Source organism: Salminus brasiliensis, chromosome 15 (assembly GCF_030463535.1).
Source record: "Salminus brasiliensis chromosome 15, fSalBra1.hap2, whole genome shotgun sequence".
NCBI lineage: Eukaryota > Metazoa > Chordata > Actinopteri > Characiformes > Bryconidae > Salminus > Salminus brasiliensis.
In genome coordinates, this window is record NC_132892.1 from 21,612,608 (window position 1) to 21,629,995 (window position 17,388).

General features: G+C 40.1%; 1 protein-coding gene across 1 annotated transcript; it reads right to left on the bottom strand.

Annotated features, from left to right (window-relative positions):
- Nucleotides 1-1,630: 1,630 nt before the first annotated feature.
- Nucleotides 1,631-5,296, bottom strand: msx1b (muscle segment homeobox 1b). Its single transcript, XM_072657333.1, has 2 exons — nucleotides 4,795-5,296; nucleotides 1,631-3,152 (listed from the first exon to the last, which is right to left on the bottom strand). Exons 1-2 carry the CDS (start codon nucleotides 5,177-5,179, stop codon nucleotides 2,743-2,745), a joined length of 795 nt encoding a protein of 264 aa, XP_072513434.1. The 5' UTR covers nucleotides 5,180-5,296; the 3' UTR covers nucleotides 1,631-2,742.
- Between the last annotated feature and the right edge of the window lie 12,092 nt (nucleotides 5,297-17,388).

The window sequence follows — 17,388 nt, forward strand, 5'->3', positions numbered from 1 at the left end:
ATATTAATAATAATGGAAGTGCTAGCAATCTTCTAAACGTTGAATTTTATTTTTAATTGATTTCGTTTAGTGAACTGATCTGTCGGCTGGTAACCAGTCAACAGAAAAAGGCCACTGGGCGAAGCTAACAGGCTAACCTGAGGGGATGTCGCCTCTTCTCTGCCCTGACTGAGGTGAGTACGCCGACGCCTTACACATTAAACACAACACGGGTCTGTAAACTGTAATTACACCGAAAAAACGGAGTGGAAAACACTATGTAGTAATTGTACTTTTGTGCTTTACTCGAGCACTAAAATGAACCATGGAAGTTCAGAGAAAACAGCACGTTTTCACGCTTGTTTAGCTAGAGATAGATGTCTTCAGAAGACCTTCACAAATTTCATGCTCTTTTTACTTCTCTCCTGTAAGTTTATCTCCTGTGTTTTTTCATTTCAACTTTCCTCCCAGTCTTTCTACTGAACCCCCGTTTTACTCGGTGTTTCTAAGAGAGATTGTGTAAAGTGTGATTAGCTCTCTCTTATAGACTCCTAATGGGTCCACATACAAGATTTTGAGAGCTGGACTTTACCCTCAGTAGCCCTCAGTTAGCTACATAGACCCATTCCACCCCTGAGCAAGACGCCCATCCTGAGATCTTCCGGAGATACATGCCCAGATATTAGCTACATCATTGATTTGTAGTATCACATAAAGTGTATTAATTATGAATTATTATCAACTTTTCTGTGCGTATGATCGGCCGGGGAGATGCAGTGAGGTTCTCACTGTTGTGTTTAGATAGCTCCCTTATTACAGTCTGATCTCGTTTTCCGCTCAATAAAGCTCAGCACTACTGCGGGGAAAAGCGAGCGGACTGTTCACCAGTCTGACCGACCAGGAAGATTTAATGAACTGAAACGAATGGCAGAAAGAGAAGCAGTTTATCAGTTTTTTAATTTTAATTTTTTAACTTAAGATTATATATGTATACAATCTTGAGTGCAGATGGTTGGTAGCTATGTGTTACATGTAATTTTGATTTTGATCATGTTAACTTACTACATTTTAGTTGGCCATATGGTACGTGATGTTGATTTTTTACTAATTGTAAATACGCTACAAATCCTGTACAGAGACACGTCTGCGTCTTTATGAAACTTAATTATTGTTTATCTGTTTATTATAATTTAATCTTCTATGATATATACATTAATGTGGCGCTTGTGGAACTAATAGCACATTAAATACGTTGCGTTTTACTTTAATATAGAATATCAGAAAGTCAGAAAATGAATAGGAATTGAGTCTAAAATTGAGCTTTGAGGATTTATTCGCTTCTTTTCTGATAGAAACCCAACAAAATACTAGTGTATATATTTCAGTACATATTTCAAACCATGAGCTGAATCTCCCTGGACTAAATATTTGCTATCTTCTGCACTGAAAAGTGAAGAGGTGAGCAACAGCCAAGCAGTCCAGGAGCTTAGCCCACAGGACAGTGTGAATTTGACCCTGTTAGGTACTAATGAGTGCAACACATTAAGCCTAATTAGTGCAACACAAGTGGTCCATAAAAGAAGATGAAGGAGAGCGAGTTCAAGGTTAAAAAGAATAATCTTTATTGACTAATAAATATTTGGTCTCTCAAAGGCACTTTTTAAGATAAGGCCAGTAAGTACTCCTCGTCACATGACGGACAACCCCAGAGTTTCTATACATCCCAATATTCTTGAATTCATCCAGCTCGAGCTGCTCCACATGAGCATGAACACACACAAACACACACACACACACACACACTCTCTCTCTCGCTCACACACACACATACACACAGTAGGCTGCATTCATTCCACCATTTGTGCGACATTCTTATATATTTACACAGCAAAATCCCGCAGTGTTGATTTCACTTCATCTAAAAGGTAAGGTAGCGTGATTGTGGGCCCTCGTTGATTCTGGTGGGCGTCGTTGATTCTGGTCCTGGAGTGTCTAGATCCAGCACAGTTCGCTGACTAGACTTAGTAATCAAGTGTTCCTGAGCAGGGAAGCCACTGTTCTAACCCACCAGGACCAGAGTTGACGACCCCTGCTGTGTAACTGTGAGATCTTATTTGTGATAGCTGTGATGGCGTAGGACATACAGCTAATCAGTTATTTGGAGACCACCTGACTGAACAAGTGACATGAAAACTGACCCTTTTTTAATTAGATGAAAGCGCCACTGCTGTAGATGGCCGTTTAACACCGGGGATCTTGCTGTGTAAGGCTACAATAATTGCAATAATTGATAAACTGTTAAATCTCAGAGACGAAAGAGCCATCTCCATGAATTCCAGCGCACCAGCAGCTGGAATACCGTGCACGTGGTTTCAGTCAGAGGTACTGCATATGTTTACTGTCTTGTCCCAGGGTTTATTTTGCACCGTAAGCACGCGCACGTTAAGGGAAACGTGACAAGGCGGCTTTCAATGCTTTTAATGTCGCATCCAGGGGGCTCGCCTATGTGTGTTTTTTTTTTTACACTATTTTAATGCATAATGGCAAAATGCAGCAATATAATTGGTCCAGCCCTACGCGTTAGGACGCACGTGACATGGGCATTGCGACCCAACACCGGAGGCTAGTCTTTAGCCACGTTAAAGTGTTCAGCCGCGTGCACCGTCTGCACCAATGCAATCTGTTCGTCTCGTGCATCCCTAGAAAGTGCACGAGGGCTGTTTATTAAAGAAAACAAGCATCGTTTCGTCAAGTCCTCGCGCTTTAAGACAGATAATACATTCCGTACGGTGAGCTGAACAGACCGGGCACGGCTACGGCGGCTCGAGGGCCAGGCCCCGGGCTCCCGTACATGGCCGGAGACGCCGCGTGCGCGCCGAAAGCGAAGGGCAGCGCGAGGGCGGGCAGCACCGGTTTGGCGGCGAGCTTGAGCTTCTCCAGCTCGGCCTCGTGCAGCCGCTTGGCCTTGGCGCGCCGGTTCTGGAACCAGATCTTCACCTGCGTCTCGGTGAGGTTGAGCGCGCTCGAGAACTCCGCGCGCTCCGCGATGGACAGGTACTGCTTCTGCCGGAACTTGCGCTCGAGCGACAGCAGCTGCGCCGTGGTGAAGGGCGTGCGCGGCTTCCGGTTGCTCTTGTGCTTGCGCAGGTGGCACGACGTGGGACTCGGGTGCCCTGAAGAGAGAGAGAGAGAGGGGGGGGGGGGGAGACAGGGGGTCAGTGAGGTTCTCTCAAAGAAGATGGAGTGTTTTACCAAGCTGGATTTCTCAGTTAGCTGAATAACACAGACCCAGAGCGAGCACTGTCCAGTGGAAGGACAGCTAAGTCCTGCTGGACTTTAGGCTAATTAAGATAATTAAGATAATTAAGAAATCCAGCCTGGTGATGATATACGCCCCCCATTCAGCCTGTAGTGTTGAAAGGAGAGTTTCCAGTCCTGGATTAACCCACATGCTTTTCCTGGACTTTTCATACTTTTATATAAGCAAATTTGGATGTCCAGTTGGTTTGTTAAACATCAGTCTCAAGTGATCAAAATTGGATACATTAAATGACACAACACTTTTAACCATACGATTAATAATAATAATAATAATAACAATAATAATAGTATTATTATTATTAATAACCACAACAATAATACAATAATTATTCATATTATTATTAAGACACAGCCATATACAAATGTTTAGATATGACTTATTAAACCCCCCTAAACCGCAGGCGGTCGTTCTGTCATTGAATAATAGCTGCTGCGCATTATCTGAGAGCTGGTAATGTAGGTGTAAGTGTAGGCCCGCAAACAGCCCATTAGTCTGATGGATTTAAACGCCTGTTGTATTAAATTAATAAAACGAAATGAATTCCTGCACTGCTAAAGAAACTCCTACAGAGTTCATAAATCAGATCATATGAACGCAAATGAAATTAAACACTGTAGAAGCCACGTTTTTCCATAAGGCGGAATAAAACGAATATATAATAAACGGTTATAATTACCCAGCTTACATTAATTACATCATTCATTAGTGTCAACAGTGATGACGATATTGCGAGGACTACAGTTTCAGTAGTATACCATGTGATATTGATGCTGTTATTATTATTATTATTATTACTGGTGTATACTGTTCAGGACTATACACTATCATTGTATATATTTAACATCTTTAAAACTGTGTATTTTAACCCATTATTATTGCTAGTGTTAATAGTTAATGATATTACACTATTATTTTTATTATTATTATCATATCGTTAATACTGTTGCACTACTGCTACTGTTATTAGTATTAATATTATACAATTACTGTTATTATTATTATTACTACTACTATTACACTATTGTTAATGTTAGTGTCATTATTATTAATATTATTATTATATAATGTTACTGTTGTTATTGTTACTATTACAAATGCTAATAACTATATATGTCATAGTTGGTGTCGTTATTAGCGTTATTGTACTATTACTGTTATTGTTATTACCACTACACTGTTGCTATTGTTGTTATTATACAATCTTTGTGCTATTGTTGTAATTAATAAACTGCTATTACACTACTGGTGTCTTTATTAGTTTTATTATTAGTAATATTAGTGTCCTGGGCTAGATCTCTCACCGTCCAGCATCATTACAGCTTTGTCTACTGGTGTAGTTTAGCTAGGTTTATGTTATTAATAGCTATCATTAGCCTGAGTGTAATTAAGTAATATCACCATTCGTTAAATGTTACTAATTGGCAACAGTGGCCCTGAAACCCCCCCCCCCCCCCCCCCCCAGCACCCAGAGCTGAAGTGAAGCCTGGTCTTACTCGGCGGGGAGTTGAAGGCTGGGCTCTTCAGCCAAGTGCTCTGTTCCCTGTCGCTCGAGTCCTCGCTCTCGTCGTTGTTCGTGCAGTCCGACACATCGGGAAAAGCGAGCGAAACTTTGCTCTTCTGCTCTGTGAAGTAAGTCCTGTGGGGGTACTGGCCCACGGCGGGGGGAGTTAAAGGTCCTGGTTGTGGCGGCGCGGGGCTGCTGCTCGTCGTCTTGGAGATGAGCGACTCGACGCTGAACGGGTGGCGGCTCGCCTTGCTCTTCGCCTCCGAGCCGACCGCCATCTCTCTCGGCTTGCTCTCCTCGCTCTCCTCCCGGTCCGGTTTGCTGTGAGCCGCGGGTTCGAAAGCGACAGGTGAGGCTCCCTCGGGAGAGTTCATCGTCTGGCTCCTGTGGGCATGGGACCGCGGGTTTCCAGCACCAAGACTACCAAGACTAGCTCTCAGGTGTAGCTCTCCCGTCTCCTCCCGTCTTCCCAGAAACCCTCGTCTCTCCGCGTCCCTCTAAACTTTCTGACAGACCGTCCCCTGATCTCGCCGCCACTCCGCATATAAACAAGGGCAAGCCCCGCCTTTCGCCCCGCCCCGCCCAATCAGCGCGTCCGCTCGGCCTCGTCACGCCCCGCGCGCTGCGTGTTTATTGGTCCGGATGCTCCGCGAAAAGACGCGAAGAGAGCGCTGAGGAAACCGGGCCGGTAATAATGTCGGGCGTCTTGCTGTGGTTGATGTATGGATGGCCCGGGGGCTCCGGACTCTCTTGGAGCACAAGCAGACCAATTTTAGCCCAATTAAACAGTGGGGAAGCTTCAGAAGTGTCCATATCCAACTGTTGAAGAGTCATTGAAACCACACAAAAGAATTAAGTTGGCCCTCGGTGAGACTTTTAACCTGTAGCATCAAAGTCCGAACAGCCGGCTAAGGTTCGTTACCATGGAGAATGTGAACAAAATAACAAAGTAAAAGTCGTAAAACTGCGACTGTTCATAACAGTACAGTATCATGAACAGGAAATGTTGGTCTAATCTTCAGCATCTTCACATTTTTAGTTAAGGATGATCACATTCATCCTGGAAGTCTCCATAGTTGATTCTCCGAAAAGCGCTTTTATGAAGAAAGGGAATTGATTGGATAGGGCTGTTCACACTACATTTCCGCAATTTAAAGCCTGTCATGGGCTTTTAAGGGTACAAAAGCCTCAGCTCAGAAGCAACAGGCATCTCAAACCTTCAGCTCAGAAGCATCAGGCATCTCTCTCTCTCTCTCTCTCTCTCTCTCTCTCTCTCTCTCTCTTTCTCTCTCTCTCTCTCTCCCTCTCTCTCTCTCCCTCTCTCTCTCTCTCTCTCTCTCTCTCCCTCTCTCTCTCTCTCTCTCTCTCTCTCTCTCTCTCTCTCTCTCTCTCTCTCTCTTTCTCTCTCTCTCTCTCCCTCTCTCTCTCTCTCTCTCTCTTTCTCTCTCTCTCTCTCTCTCTCTCTCTTTCTCTTTCCTCTCTCTCTCTCTCTCTCTCTCTCTTTCTCTCTTTCTCTCTCTCTTCTCTCTTTCTCTCTCTTCCTCTCTCTCTCTCTCATCTCTCTCTCTCTCTCTCTCTCTCTCTCTCGGTATTTAATAAGCCAGACGAGCTGCGTTTCGGAAGGCGCCAGGCAGGGCAGGATCAAAAGCGAAGCTACCTCAGGGAGAAAAAGGCAACAGTTAACTCCACTTAACCAATTGTCCTCAAAATAATGTCATAGTCCAGTAGTGCATAGCTGGAAGGCCAACTGCTCCCATCAAGAACATTAACCGTTTCTGGTCTGGGATCCAGCTCTTTCCACACTTTCCACAAATTAACCCAACAGGAGTGTAACGATTCATCAAACTCAGGTCTCGGTTTGATGCAGTTTTTAATACACTTGCTTAAAACGTTTCTTTAAAAAAACGTCATGGTTTCATAAAGAACCATGTTTGTAATAGACTGTGAAGAACCTTTAATGGTCTAAAGAACATCACCTGACTTTAAGGTTCTTTATATTCACACCTCTGTAACAAACATGGTTCTCTGTGAATCCAGAAATCATTTTCTTTATAAAAAAAATAGAATAAAAAAAATATATAATATTTTTCTATAAGACTTTCTTGTAAATATATTAATTAGTGTCATGGCATGCTGTAGTAAACTGTCCAAACGGTCAATTTCCTTTTTAATTTCTATAGGAATAGTGTAGTCTGATGTTTCCAGACTTGCAAATCCAGTTTGCACGATTTTGCATGTAATTACTGAATATGAAATATTAGGATGTTAAAAAAAAAAGTCTATAAGTGATTCTCCATCTACTGTGAATGGCTTAGTAACTGCTATAAAGGATTCAGTAACTGCTAGAAATGATTTAGTTATTAGCTATAAATTAATTATTATCTACTATAAATGTTTTATTAACTACTATATATTATTTACTATCTACTATAAATGATTTATTAACTATTATAAATGATTCTGTATCTAATATAAGTGATTCAGTAACTACTATAAATGATTTATTAATTACTATAAATGATTCAGTATCAAATATAAATGATTCAGTATCTAATATAAGTGATTCAGTATCTACTATAAATGATTTAGTAATTTCTGTACATAAATAAATTAACTTTTTCTACAAGTGATGCAATATCCACTATCCATGATTCAGTATCTACTTTATGAAATTCAGTAACTGCTATAAATGAGAACAATAATGTATTACTTTTTTTTTATTTCAGTTTAAAAACATTATTACTGACATTAGAAGTTGAACCAGATTGACTGGTTTCTTATCAGCAAACAAAAAACTGTTTATTGAACCTAGAGCTGTCTTGAACGATTCGCTGCATTGTTGCGCCCTAAGGCTTATACATTATTCTAGGCTTATGGGTTTAAAAGTCTATTTCTAGAATATGTAGCTGCATAAATGTTGACCACTTTTTAAAACACCAAAACATTAACAATGAACCTTAACCTAAAAAACAAATACTAGAAATAAAATTGAAATAATACAAATATTCTATACAACTGTGGTACATGAATATACAATTCTGTTTTGTGAAATAACATAGCACTTTTTATCAGGATAGAGAAGTCCCACAATGCAACACACATGAAAAAAAAGTGTGTGTCCTCATTTTGTAGCCAGTGTCATGCCCATATAAGGAACCATATATCACAGCAGCTTTTCTCTTAGCATTTCTGAAAATGTTTCAGGAGAAAAAAGTACATAGAACAAAGTGTCCAGGCTTTGCTTATCACACAAGTAATAGCAGTGATTTTTGTGATTTTCCTTTTTTGGGCCTTCGATGCCTCAGGTCTGTTTAAACTGCGACGTCTGCTTTAAGAGATTTGGTGAGCATTCTCAGATGTCCTAATATTCTCTAAAAGCTAAAAGGCTCACTTGCCTGCCTGTCGGCGTGACAAATCTGTCGTGGTGTGTATGAATCCGAGCCTGCCGATCCCCCCCGGCAGGGCTCACGCAGCCGCTAGCCGCCTGCCATCTTCCCCCCACCATGCTAACCTGCTAACCCTGTTCAAACTCTCAATAATGCAAGCGATTCCCACCGAGCAGGTCAAATTACGGCGTGAAGACGTTTTAATGAACATAAAAGGTCAAAGTAGAGTTGATTAGTGCAGTTCTCTTGGTGATGCATCAAACTCGCATGTGGCAAAGTAGCTAGGATCATTATAGCTAACGCCTATTCAATCACATAAGGCTAATTGAATTGGAGCGGGCATCTTTCATGCTGAGTATGGCCGTGACAGAGGTATCTTGGCTGTCCCTGTCACATCCTAATTTACTTAATAAAAAAAAAAAAAAACGAGGTGGAAGTCAGGCGTGCAAGCCAAGCCTGGGCTTTTCCTGAAGGTGAGGACCTTGACGTTCACCATATCGTTGGGTATAATGTTTGGAGAAGAATATTTCTGGAAGAAACTGCCCAAATTCCAGCTTCTTCTGACCAACCCTTTATGAACTATAGTTCAACAACCAAGTCAGCAAGCCCTGGACTCACGCTTGGAGCAGTGTTACAGCGAGCCCCAGGAAGAATAATTTGAGTCTAAGTAAACGTATATAATGTACCTCATATAAGAGGTATCTCTGCTGAAGTATTTGGTTTCATAACATTCCTCCTCAAACCTACACACACACATCTGAAGCAGCATGAAAGTCTTATTTTTTTTGTGCTTTTTGTCAGATATCGTTACACAGTTTGAAAGAGAATTTACCCCCGAAGGTCAGGCCGCAACAGGCCGCACAATTTACACAGGCAATAATGGAGCTTTTCACATGGAGTCTCTTCCAATTCGCTTTTCAGGCTTGGATGGAACCACTCAGCCAGTTCATAAAAGCTGGGGCCAAGGCAAATTTAGCACAAAAATACCGACCGAAAGTTCAAATGTTGGTGATTGCGCTTGTCAACCTCGATTTAATGAATTCTGGAGGCCCTACTGTGACAGTACTCAAGTGTGATGGGATTTTTTCTTTATGTGTTTAGATTTATTAGGCTATGAATTTGATTCCTGAGACACATCCTCATTGGCTGGCTCACTCTCCCACTCACTCATGCTCTCACTCACTGTACTGCCATCTAATTGTGTGACCACCAGATTCAGTCACAAATAAAGTCATTCTTTCCTTTAAATCTTATAAGCAACCATAACAAATGCAAAGTAGATCTTCTTTGCATTCCAACGAGTATCCGAGGAGACACAGGAGCTGACTCCACAGTCCTCAAATCCTTTCTTGACATGAACAAATAATAGAATGCAAAGTTCTGAGACTTTGTTAAAAAGATATTGAACCTTTACTAAGTGAATAAAAATTCTATTTTAGCAATTTATCTTATCTTTCCATTGGAGCTCGTGTTCCGACAACTCTCAGGTGGATCTGATCTGCTCATCAGAAGCTTTTGCACCTGTGCAAACGTTCATGCATGTCCGGTGCACACTACCATTAAAGCCAAAGCCATAGGACTAAATTGTAAATCTCCTTTGGGACAATCTTGACTTAAACGTTCTATACATATGAAATTGAATTTAACTAAATTTATCTTCTTAGTGAAAGTTGCTAATTACTGTGCTCACAAGTGGCCCAGCTGTCTAAGTGTCGGCCTTATCTTCAAAGTTCAATGTTCCTGGTTCTGCCACAGCTATCCATGGCCAGGAGTCCTAGACAGCACAACTCTTTCTGAGTGGGTAAGATGGCCCTCTCTCTCGTCGATCACTAGTGATGCCAGCCAGTGTGGGCGTCTGGTAGTTAACATAATACTACTGTTTGTTTGCAAGCATGTTTAGCTGTCCAGTGACTTTGCATTTGACTTCATGTGATTCTGAGAAGCAAGAAAACAGATGCCAAATGGGTTCTTTATGCAGTGCCATCAAATAATTACTGTTGGTCCCCAAAGAACTTTCAATAGGTACCTTTTTTAAGTTTAAAGAATCTCCACTCAATGTAAGAACTTCTAAATTATGCAAAGATTTCTTAATGTCTTAGTGTTCATGGAACCAACGCTGACTCCAGAGCTAAATTCCTCACTCATAACTTCATAATTCAGCCAGTTTGCACTGTTTTACTGAATAATAACATTTAAGATCATTTAAGATTATTGATTAAGATTAATAAGAAGGTTTAAGAAGGTAATCAACATTATTACTCAAGAACCTTGAGATCTTATTTTCTTCTTAAGTCTGAGTAGGGATCATAAGTCACACAAAACACTGCATATACTGTATATATTAGGCCTTATAGCTAGGAGGTGCCGGAGCCAGGGACATACCGCTGTTTTTACATTGTGTGCTGGAGACTGTCTACACACTTCTATCTTGAAAAGAGAGGCAGACCACGCAGAGCTGGTTTACTTTCTCCCCATTCAGTTTCTCAGCAGGGAGAGAGCTGTCCAAATGATGTGAAATGGACGAGGGATCCTGAGAGGAATAGCATTGATATGCATGGCTGTTATTTTGGACAGGAGCAGCCTTAAAGGAGACGAAGAGTAGGTGAAAGGACTGTGGTAAAAGTGATTTATCACACAAAGTGAAAGCTTTAATGAAAGATATGAATTCGGCCTATTATTCAAAGTTTCTGCATTATTCAAAAACTGAGATGTAAACAAAGTCATTCTGGGTGATTTGGTGTGAAATGCTCTGTTCTAGAAAAACTTACACAGTACACATTTCTTTACAGTGGTGGTGATGGGAACCAAACTGTCAAACATGACAGAAAGCTATTCCAAAAAAAAAGTTATTTTATGCTAGTTTATAGGATTTTGTCTAAAACATGTTTAGCATGCAAGGTCTTGCAATTATCCTCAAGGGAAATGGACCTTTTCAGATTTACCCATTTCACCATCATCAACATTACATACAAAATTCAGAAGACACTTGGAGGTTCACTGGTGGTTTGGGATAATAACAAAAATGGCTATATTTGCATAAGAAGAAGGCATTGTGACCCCTGCTTCCGCTCACCATCACTGGAGAGAAATCAGAGCCTACAGTTCTCTAAAACGAAGCATTTCATACCAAACCACTCCGAATGCCTTTGTTTACATCTTGAGAATCGAATAATGCAGAAATTCAGAAATTCAGAAAATTCAGTAGGATCCTCCTCAGACAAGGTTCAGCATTCTTGCATGCAGAGCTGAATTTAATTTTTGTGTGAGAACTTTGTGTCGGAACTGAAGCGTGGCCGTACAATAACAACCTTCTCTTCAGGCTCTTCAGCCATTTCTATAAATTCCTGAGGATAGGACACAGCCAGACAGCCCACACATGCAGAGCACTGTGGATATGATGCACATGGAAAGAGTGAAGTGTGTGTGTGTGTGTGTGCGTATGTGTGCGTAATAAAGAGAGGAAGAAACATTGCAGGCAATATCTAGTCACACAAGTCAGCCAAGAATGGCATGCGCATGTGCATACGTGTATTTGTGTTTGCATGGTGACTGCCGCGGCCGCTTCCTGGTCACTGTATCCAAGAAAGAATTTCCGCACACCTCCATAGGCTGTTAGTGGCCGAGCAAGCCATGTGTTATTTTTCCCACAAGTCCCCACAGCTCCCTAAATTACACTTTAACTGTTCAGGCAAATTCTCACCGCGAGGCTATTGTATGAATTGCAGCTCTCAGGAGCACTTCACTGAACATACACCCCCCCCTCTTTTCTGTCAACACAGAATAGAAGCACTTTCCTACTATTTCAATACATTTTTTTATTAAGATTTATTTTCATTACAAAACCATAAAGCATTTAAAAAGGATAAAAGGAAAGGATCTCAAAATAATAAAAAGTATCAAAATGATGAGAAATCATCTCAAAAAGGGAAGAAAATCTCAATAAAATGAGAAATCTCATTGACAAAGGATCACAATAACATAAAATCCTCTCAAAATATCAAGCAAATCTCAAAATGAGACCATGTGTAATTTTGAGAAAATCTCAAAATAATTAAACTACTACTACTAATAAGATAATAATAATAATAATAATAATAATAATAATAATTATAATAATAATAATAAAAAGGTAACTCAGTATAATGAGAAATCATCTCAAAATCATTGAACATGTAGGGAAAATCTCAACATAATGAAAAAAGTATCTTAAAATAATGAGAATTCATCCAAAAAATTAATAAAAGTCAAGATAATGAGAGACCATCTCAAAATATTTAAAACTCCTCTCTAAATATTGAGAAAGCATGTCAACAATAATGAAAAATTGTCTCATTGTATCATGAAAATATGAGAAAGTATCTGAAAATCAAACAAGCTGCTGGATTTTTTTGTTTTTAGTGGCAGGAATGGCCTTCCATAACATAGAGTTTGCTTCCTCACACATCATACGTCCTCACATACAAACTGACCTACGCTGTCCGACACAGTTAAATTTCCTCACAGAGCCCTGATAGCCAAATCATCACTCATGGAAATGTGTCTGTAAAACTTGTGACAAAGATCAGTCTTATCTGGTTCCACTTTGGCCTCCCCACAACATCAAATGACCTCTTTTTTGTTAAGTCAGGCGATATGAATGATCCACATGAGATTTGATGTAAGACTGTTAAACAAGGACCCTCAAGGGTCAATCACACTGTCACGAATCGTTTGAGGCTAGGCACACTAAGCGGTTGTGACAGTATGGTACAGTGAGGGGTCTTGTGACCTAAAACTAAGTTCAGTTTGATGGGGCCCACTTGTCACAAGGACAAGGGCTGAAACCGAGCTTCTTGCTTCTGGATCCTTTCAGAGAAAGGCATAATGAAAGGAGAGGATGTTTGAAAGTTCTGGAAGAAAACCTCAAATCTTCAAAAAAGTCACTTTGCAAGTCAAGCAAAAACATTCAACTTCAGAATGCACTAGAATGGAAAACTAAACAATCCAAAAAATGAACAAAACATCCAGCCCACTAGCAAAAAGCATGCAACGCAAAACCGAATGGATGCTTCAGGAGAATATGGAATAAAGGCTAAAAAGGCAAAAATCTAATGCCAGCCGACCAGGTGAAACACCCCTTGGATAAGGGCAGACCAGATGAACCGTCACTGCTAGTATCCGCACAAATGCAGGGGGGCAGAGTGGCGATCTGTGCTATGCTAAAAGCTAATCCTAGCAGACCCTACTACAATCTCTTCGGCTAGCAGCACACCAGGCTGACTGGCCACTGAGAGGACTTAGAGAGGACAGCAATACTATCCAGTAAGACTTATGAATTGTTTAAACTGCTGTGCTATGTAATGCTGTGTGCATACTGTGAGCCGTTGCATTGCCACAAACCAGCTACTCAGACCAGAGCTCAGAATCCACCCTAAAAGAAAAATCTGTGTGTTTCATTTTGAGGCAATATAACAGGGTTGTAAAATGGACTTGATACACTGTAACACTGCATTTTCCACCCCAACCACGCTCTTAAAAATGAAGGCTCTTTGAGCACTTTTGGTTCCATAAAGAACCATGTTGTGAAGATGTGTCAGTGTAAAGAACCTTTGCTTGCTACTGGTTCTTTATACTGGTACCTTTGGTTCTTTATACAACCAAAACTGCTTCTTCTGTGGCATCCCTCAAAGAACCATTTAAAGCACCTTAATTTTAGTCCAAAGTCACATAATAACTATTTATACATCAAATAACAACTTAATTAACCAAATAAATGCATTCTGTGCCGCCTTTTGCTTTCAATGTAGCCATTCCTTCTATTAGTCCATTAATCATATAATTATGACATGATGTAAAGGACCGCTGGCAATTTAAAAGTTTGTTTAACAAAAAGCAGAAAATGTAAAAAATGAACTTGCAAGAATTTGTTCTGACTGACAGTTTGTTTTTCTCTGGTTTGAACAAATCATCATGCCTAATATGCACTCTTTAAGGACACAATAACAAAAACAGCCTGTTTAATTCCAAGGGATAAAGAGAGGTTGGAAAGGGTCATGTACAAATGAATGACTACTGTATTTACGTACACAGAAACCACACAATTGCCATAAATTGACCTCAGTGTAAATAAAAAAAGAAGACAAATGAGGCTTTGACAATTTCTTCACAGTAATTTTCAACAAGGTTCTTTAGGGACACCAAAAGTGTTGTTTTTTTGTATGACAACACTCAAAGACCTCTTTGTGGCACTTTTTTAAAACACTGATTTATGTAAATGACCTCTGTTCTGATTGGCTGCCTTGCATTGTGCCACATTCAAAAAGCACTGGATTTTGTTACATCACAAAAACAGTGAAATCGAAACTCGAAAGAATTCTGATTTCTAAATCAGTAACATGGTTTTCCATAATATGGACACTTTAATGGATCTACATTGAATTTCCTAGGATTTCACCTTATGTGAAGGCTGTTCATCTTCTTTTAGTAACTCCATGCATGTGCAATATCTCATTGCTACCTCACTAGCATTTCCGGTAATAAAATGTTTGTCTTATTCTAGTACATTTTTTAAAATATTTTGTGTAGAGTGTATATGTGTAGAACATTTACTTTTATTTTTACTTTTTGTTTATATGTACACACATTTTTTTACTCTTCAAAATAACATTAATATAAAGTAGATCACATTTTTGACGCCAATGAATTAGAATATTTTTTGAATATATGTCTTTTTGTGAATCATTAGTTTTTGAGAAACTGACTCTTAATATCAATAACTAGATTTTATATTAAGGGTCAGTTCACACACAGGAATTGAGCCTAGTCCTGAATCACATTTTCTTTCCAGTGGAGAGCCTCCTCTCAGATTCCTGTGTAGTTCAGGACTAGGCTTAATCCCTGTTCAGGAAACTGACCCTTAGTGGTTTGAACACTGTGGGTAGATGTAGGAAACTGATATTGGGGGCTAGTATTGTATCCTCAAACAGTGACTTTCCCACAAAGGAAGACATAAGAACAGTGGCGACCATCAGAAACCTGCCCCCCCCCCCCCCCCCCTCCAATCAAACCACTTGTGGTCTTTTGTTCGTCTGAGTCAGTCCGAGCTCCTACTCCTGCAGCATTCCATAACTCCTGTCTAGTGTAGACAATTCGTTCGTTGGCATCTACAAGCATTTCATCCAGGCTTCCATCAGCCATCAGATAATTATGTGGTCGGCGGAGGTTGGGCCATGAACAAATATGTGTGCTTGCTCGCCCCAGATTACAATTTGAAATTCCTCCCATGAAAAAGCCGGCCGCCAGGGGGTCCGCAAGTTGAAAGAGACTTTGAATAAACACTCTTTGGGTCCTCTCAATGTGAATAGAGGGGACGGCGCGGGGCGGAATGGCCTCTTTTGTGCCGATCTAGGGTCAGCTCCACTTTACTCAAACCTGAACATTGACCATTATTTGTGGGGCCGCAGAGCCTGATCTGAGATCAGCAGGAAAGGTTGAATTGTGTCACACCGAGAGAAAGCAAAGGCCTTTTAAAACACACACACGGGACGTGAGGCAGGAGGCCGGAGCCGTGGTATCTAGGCAGATGTCTGCTTCAAGAAGTTCACAGGTTGGAATTTCTGATGCTTCAGGTTGGGATCTGGCTGCTGGAAATTGCTCTTTTCTACACTCTTAGCAAGAAAAGGTTCTATGCAGCCCTCAAAATGGTTCCTTCACCCTGTTTTGGTGCTATATTTACATTTACATTTACATTTACGGCATTTAGCAGACGCTCTTATCCAGAGCGACTTACAAAGTGATATATAGAACCTTTTCTAAAATGTACCTTAAAGATGCAGAGGTTTTTCTTATCTATTAAGAACCATTTCATCTGGCAAAAAAGTTCATATAGAAACCATTGATTTCAATAAGGAACTCTTGTGCATGTACATGCTTAAGTGTTAAGTGTTCGTAAGGGTTCTTAATTTGACTGTAGAGTTAGAACTCCCCTTTAAAGGTAGTAGAGAGGAACATTTTAACCAGGTAAAGAGAACCATGTAAGTGTTGAAGAACTTCTTTAAGTTGTTTTGGTTCTATGCAAAAAAAATCTAGATTTTTAAGCATTTACACTAAAATAGATGTTCCTAATTGGTTCTTGTTTTCTTTTAAAGGTTATAGACAGAAACAGTTTAACCAGATAAAGAACGAACCAAGTGTTCAAGTGTGTTTTTGAGTTGTTGTGGTTCTTTGTATAGATATTTCTTCACTAAAGAACCCTTGCTCTTTTTAAAGTGTGTAACTCTTAATAAAACAGCTCCTAATTGGTTCTTGATTTGGCTGTAGAGTTAGAACCCCTTTTTAAAAGTTGTAGAGAGGAACTATTCACCCAGATAAAGAATGATTCAAGTGTTGGCTAAAGAACCCTTGCTCTAGTTTGTAAATGTGTACACTCAAATAAATGTACTTCATTGGCTCTTGGTTTGGCTGTGGAGTTAGAACCCCTTTTTAATAGTGTCAAGCAGAACAATTTAACCTGATTCAAGTGCTTAAGTGGTTCTTTGAGTTGGTATGTTTCACTCATAGCCAGTAACTTCACTAAAGAACACTTCTAAAATGAGTGCACACTCTTACAATCGAGTGTTCCTAAGTGGTTCTTGTTTTGGATGTAGAGTTAGAACCACTTTTAAGGCTGTAGAGAGAAACACTTTTACCATATAAGAACTATTTAAGTGTTTAAGTTGCTTGTTGACTTGATATGGTTCTATGTGTAGCCATGGCCTTTTAAGTGTGTATACTCTTAAAAAGAAATGTTCCTAATAGTTCCTTGGTTGGGATGTGGAGTTCTAGGAAAAAGCTTTTCCTAGCGCTACACACTCACTCAACTCAATTACAAAAATGGTTCTTAACAAAAAAAAAAAAAAGGAACCATTGAAAGAATCTTCTGGGAACCAAAAGTGGTTGGCCCATGGCAGTGCTTCAAAACGCTACTCAGCACCTTTTATTTTGTCGCTCAAAAAGGCAACTTTTCCCAAGACTTTTTTTTTTTGGAGTTGTTGGAAAGCAGTAATCTGAGACCAATTTTGAGGTTTTCGATTACAACAGCTGAGGTTAAGATTGTTGCTGGCAAACTGGTCCAACATTAGTGCTGGTTTCATCAGGATCTCCTAATTTCGCAACATCAAGCGTCATTCAGGGACATGAGAGAGGGAGAGAGAGAGAGAGAGAGGGAGGGAGGCTTTGAA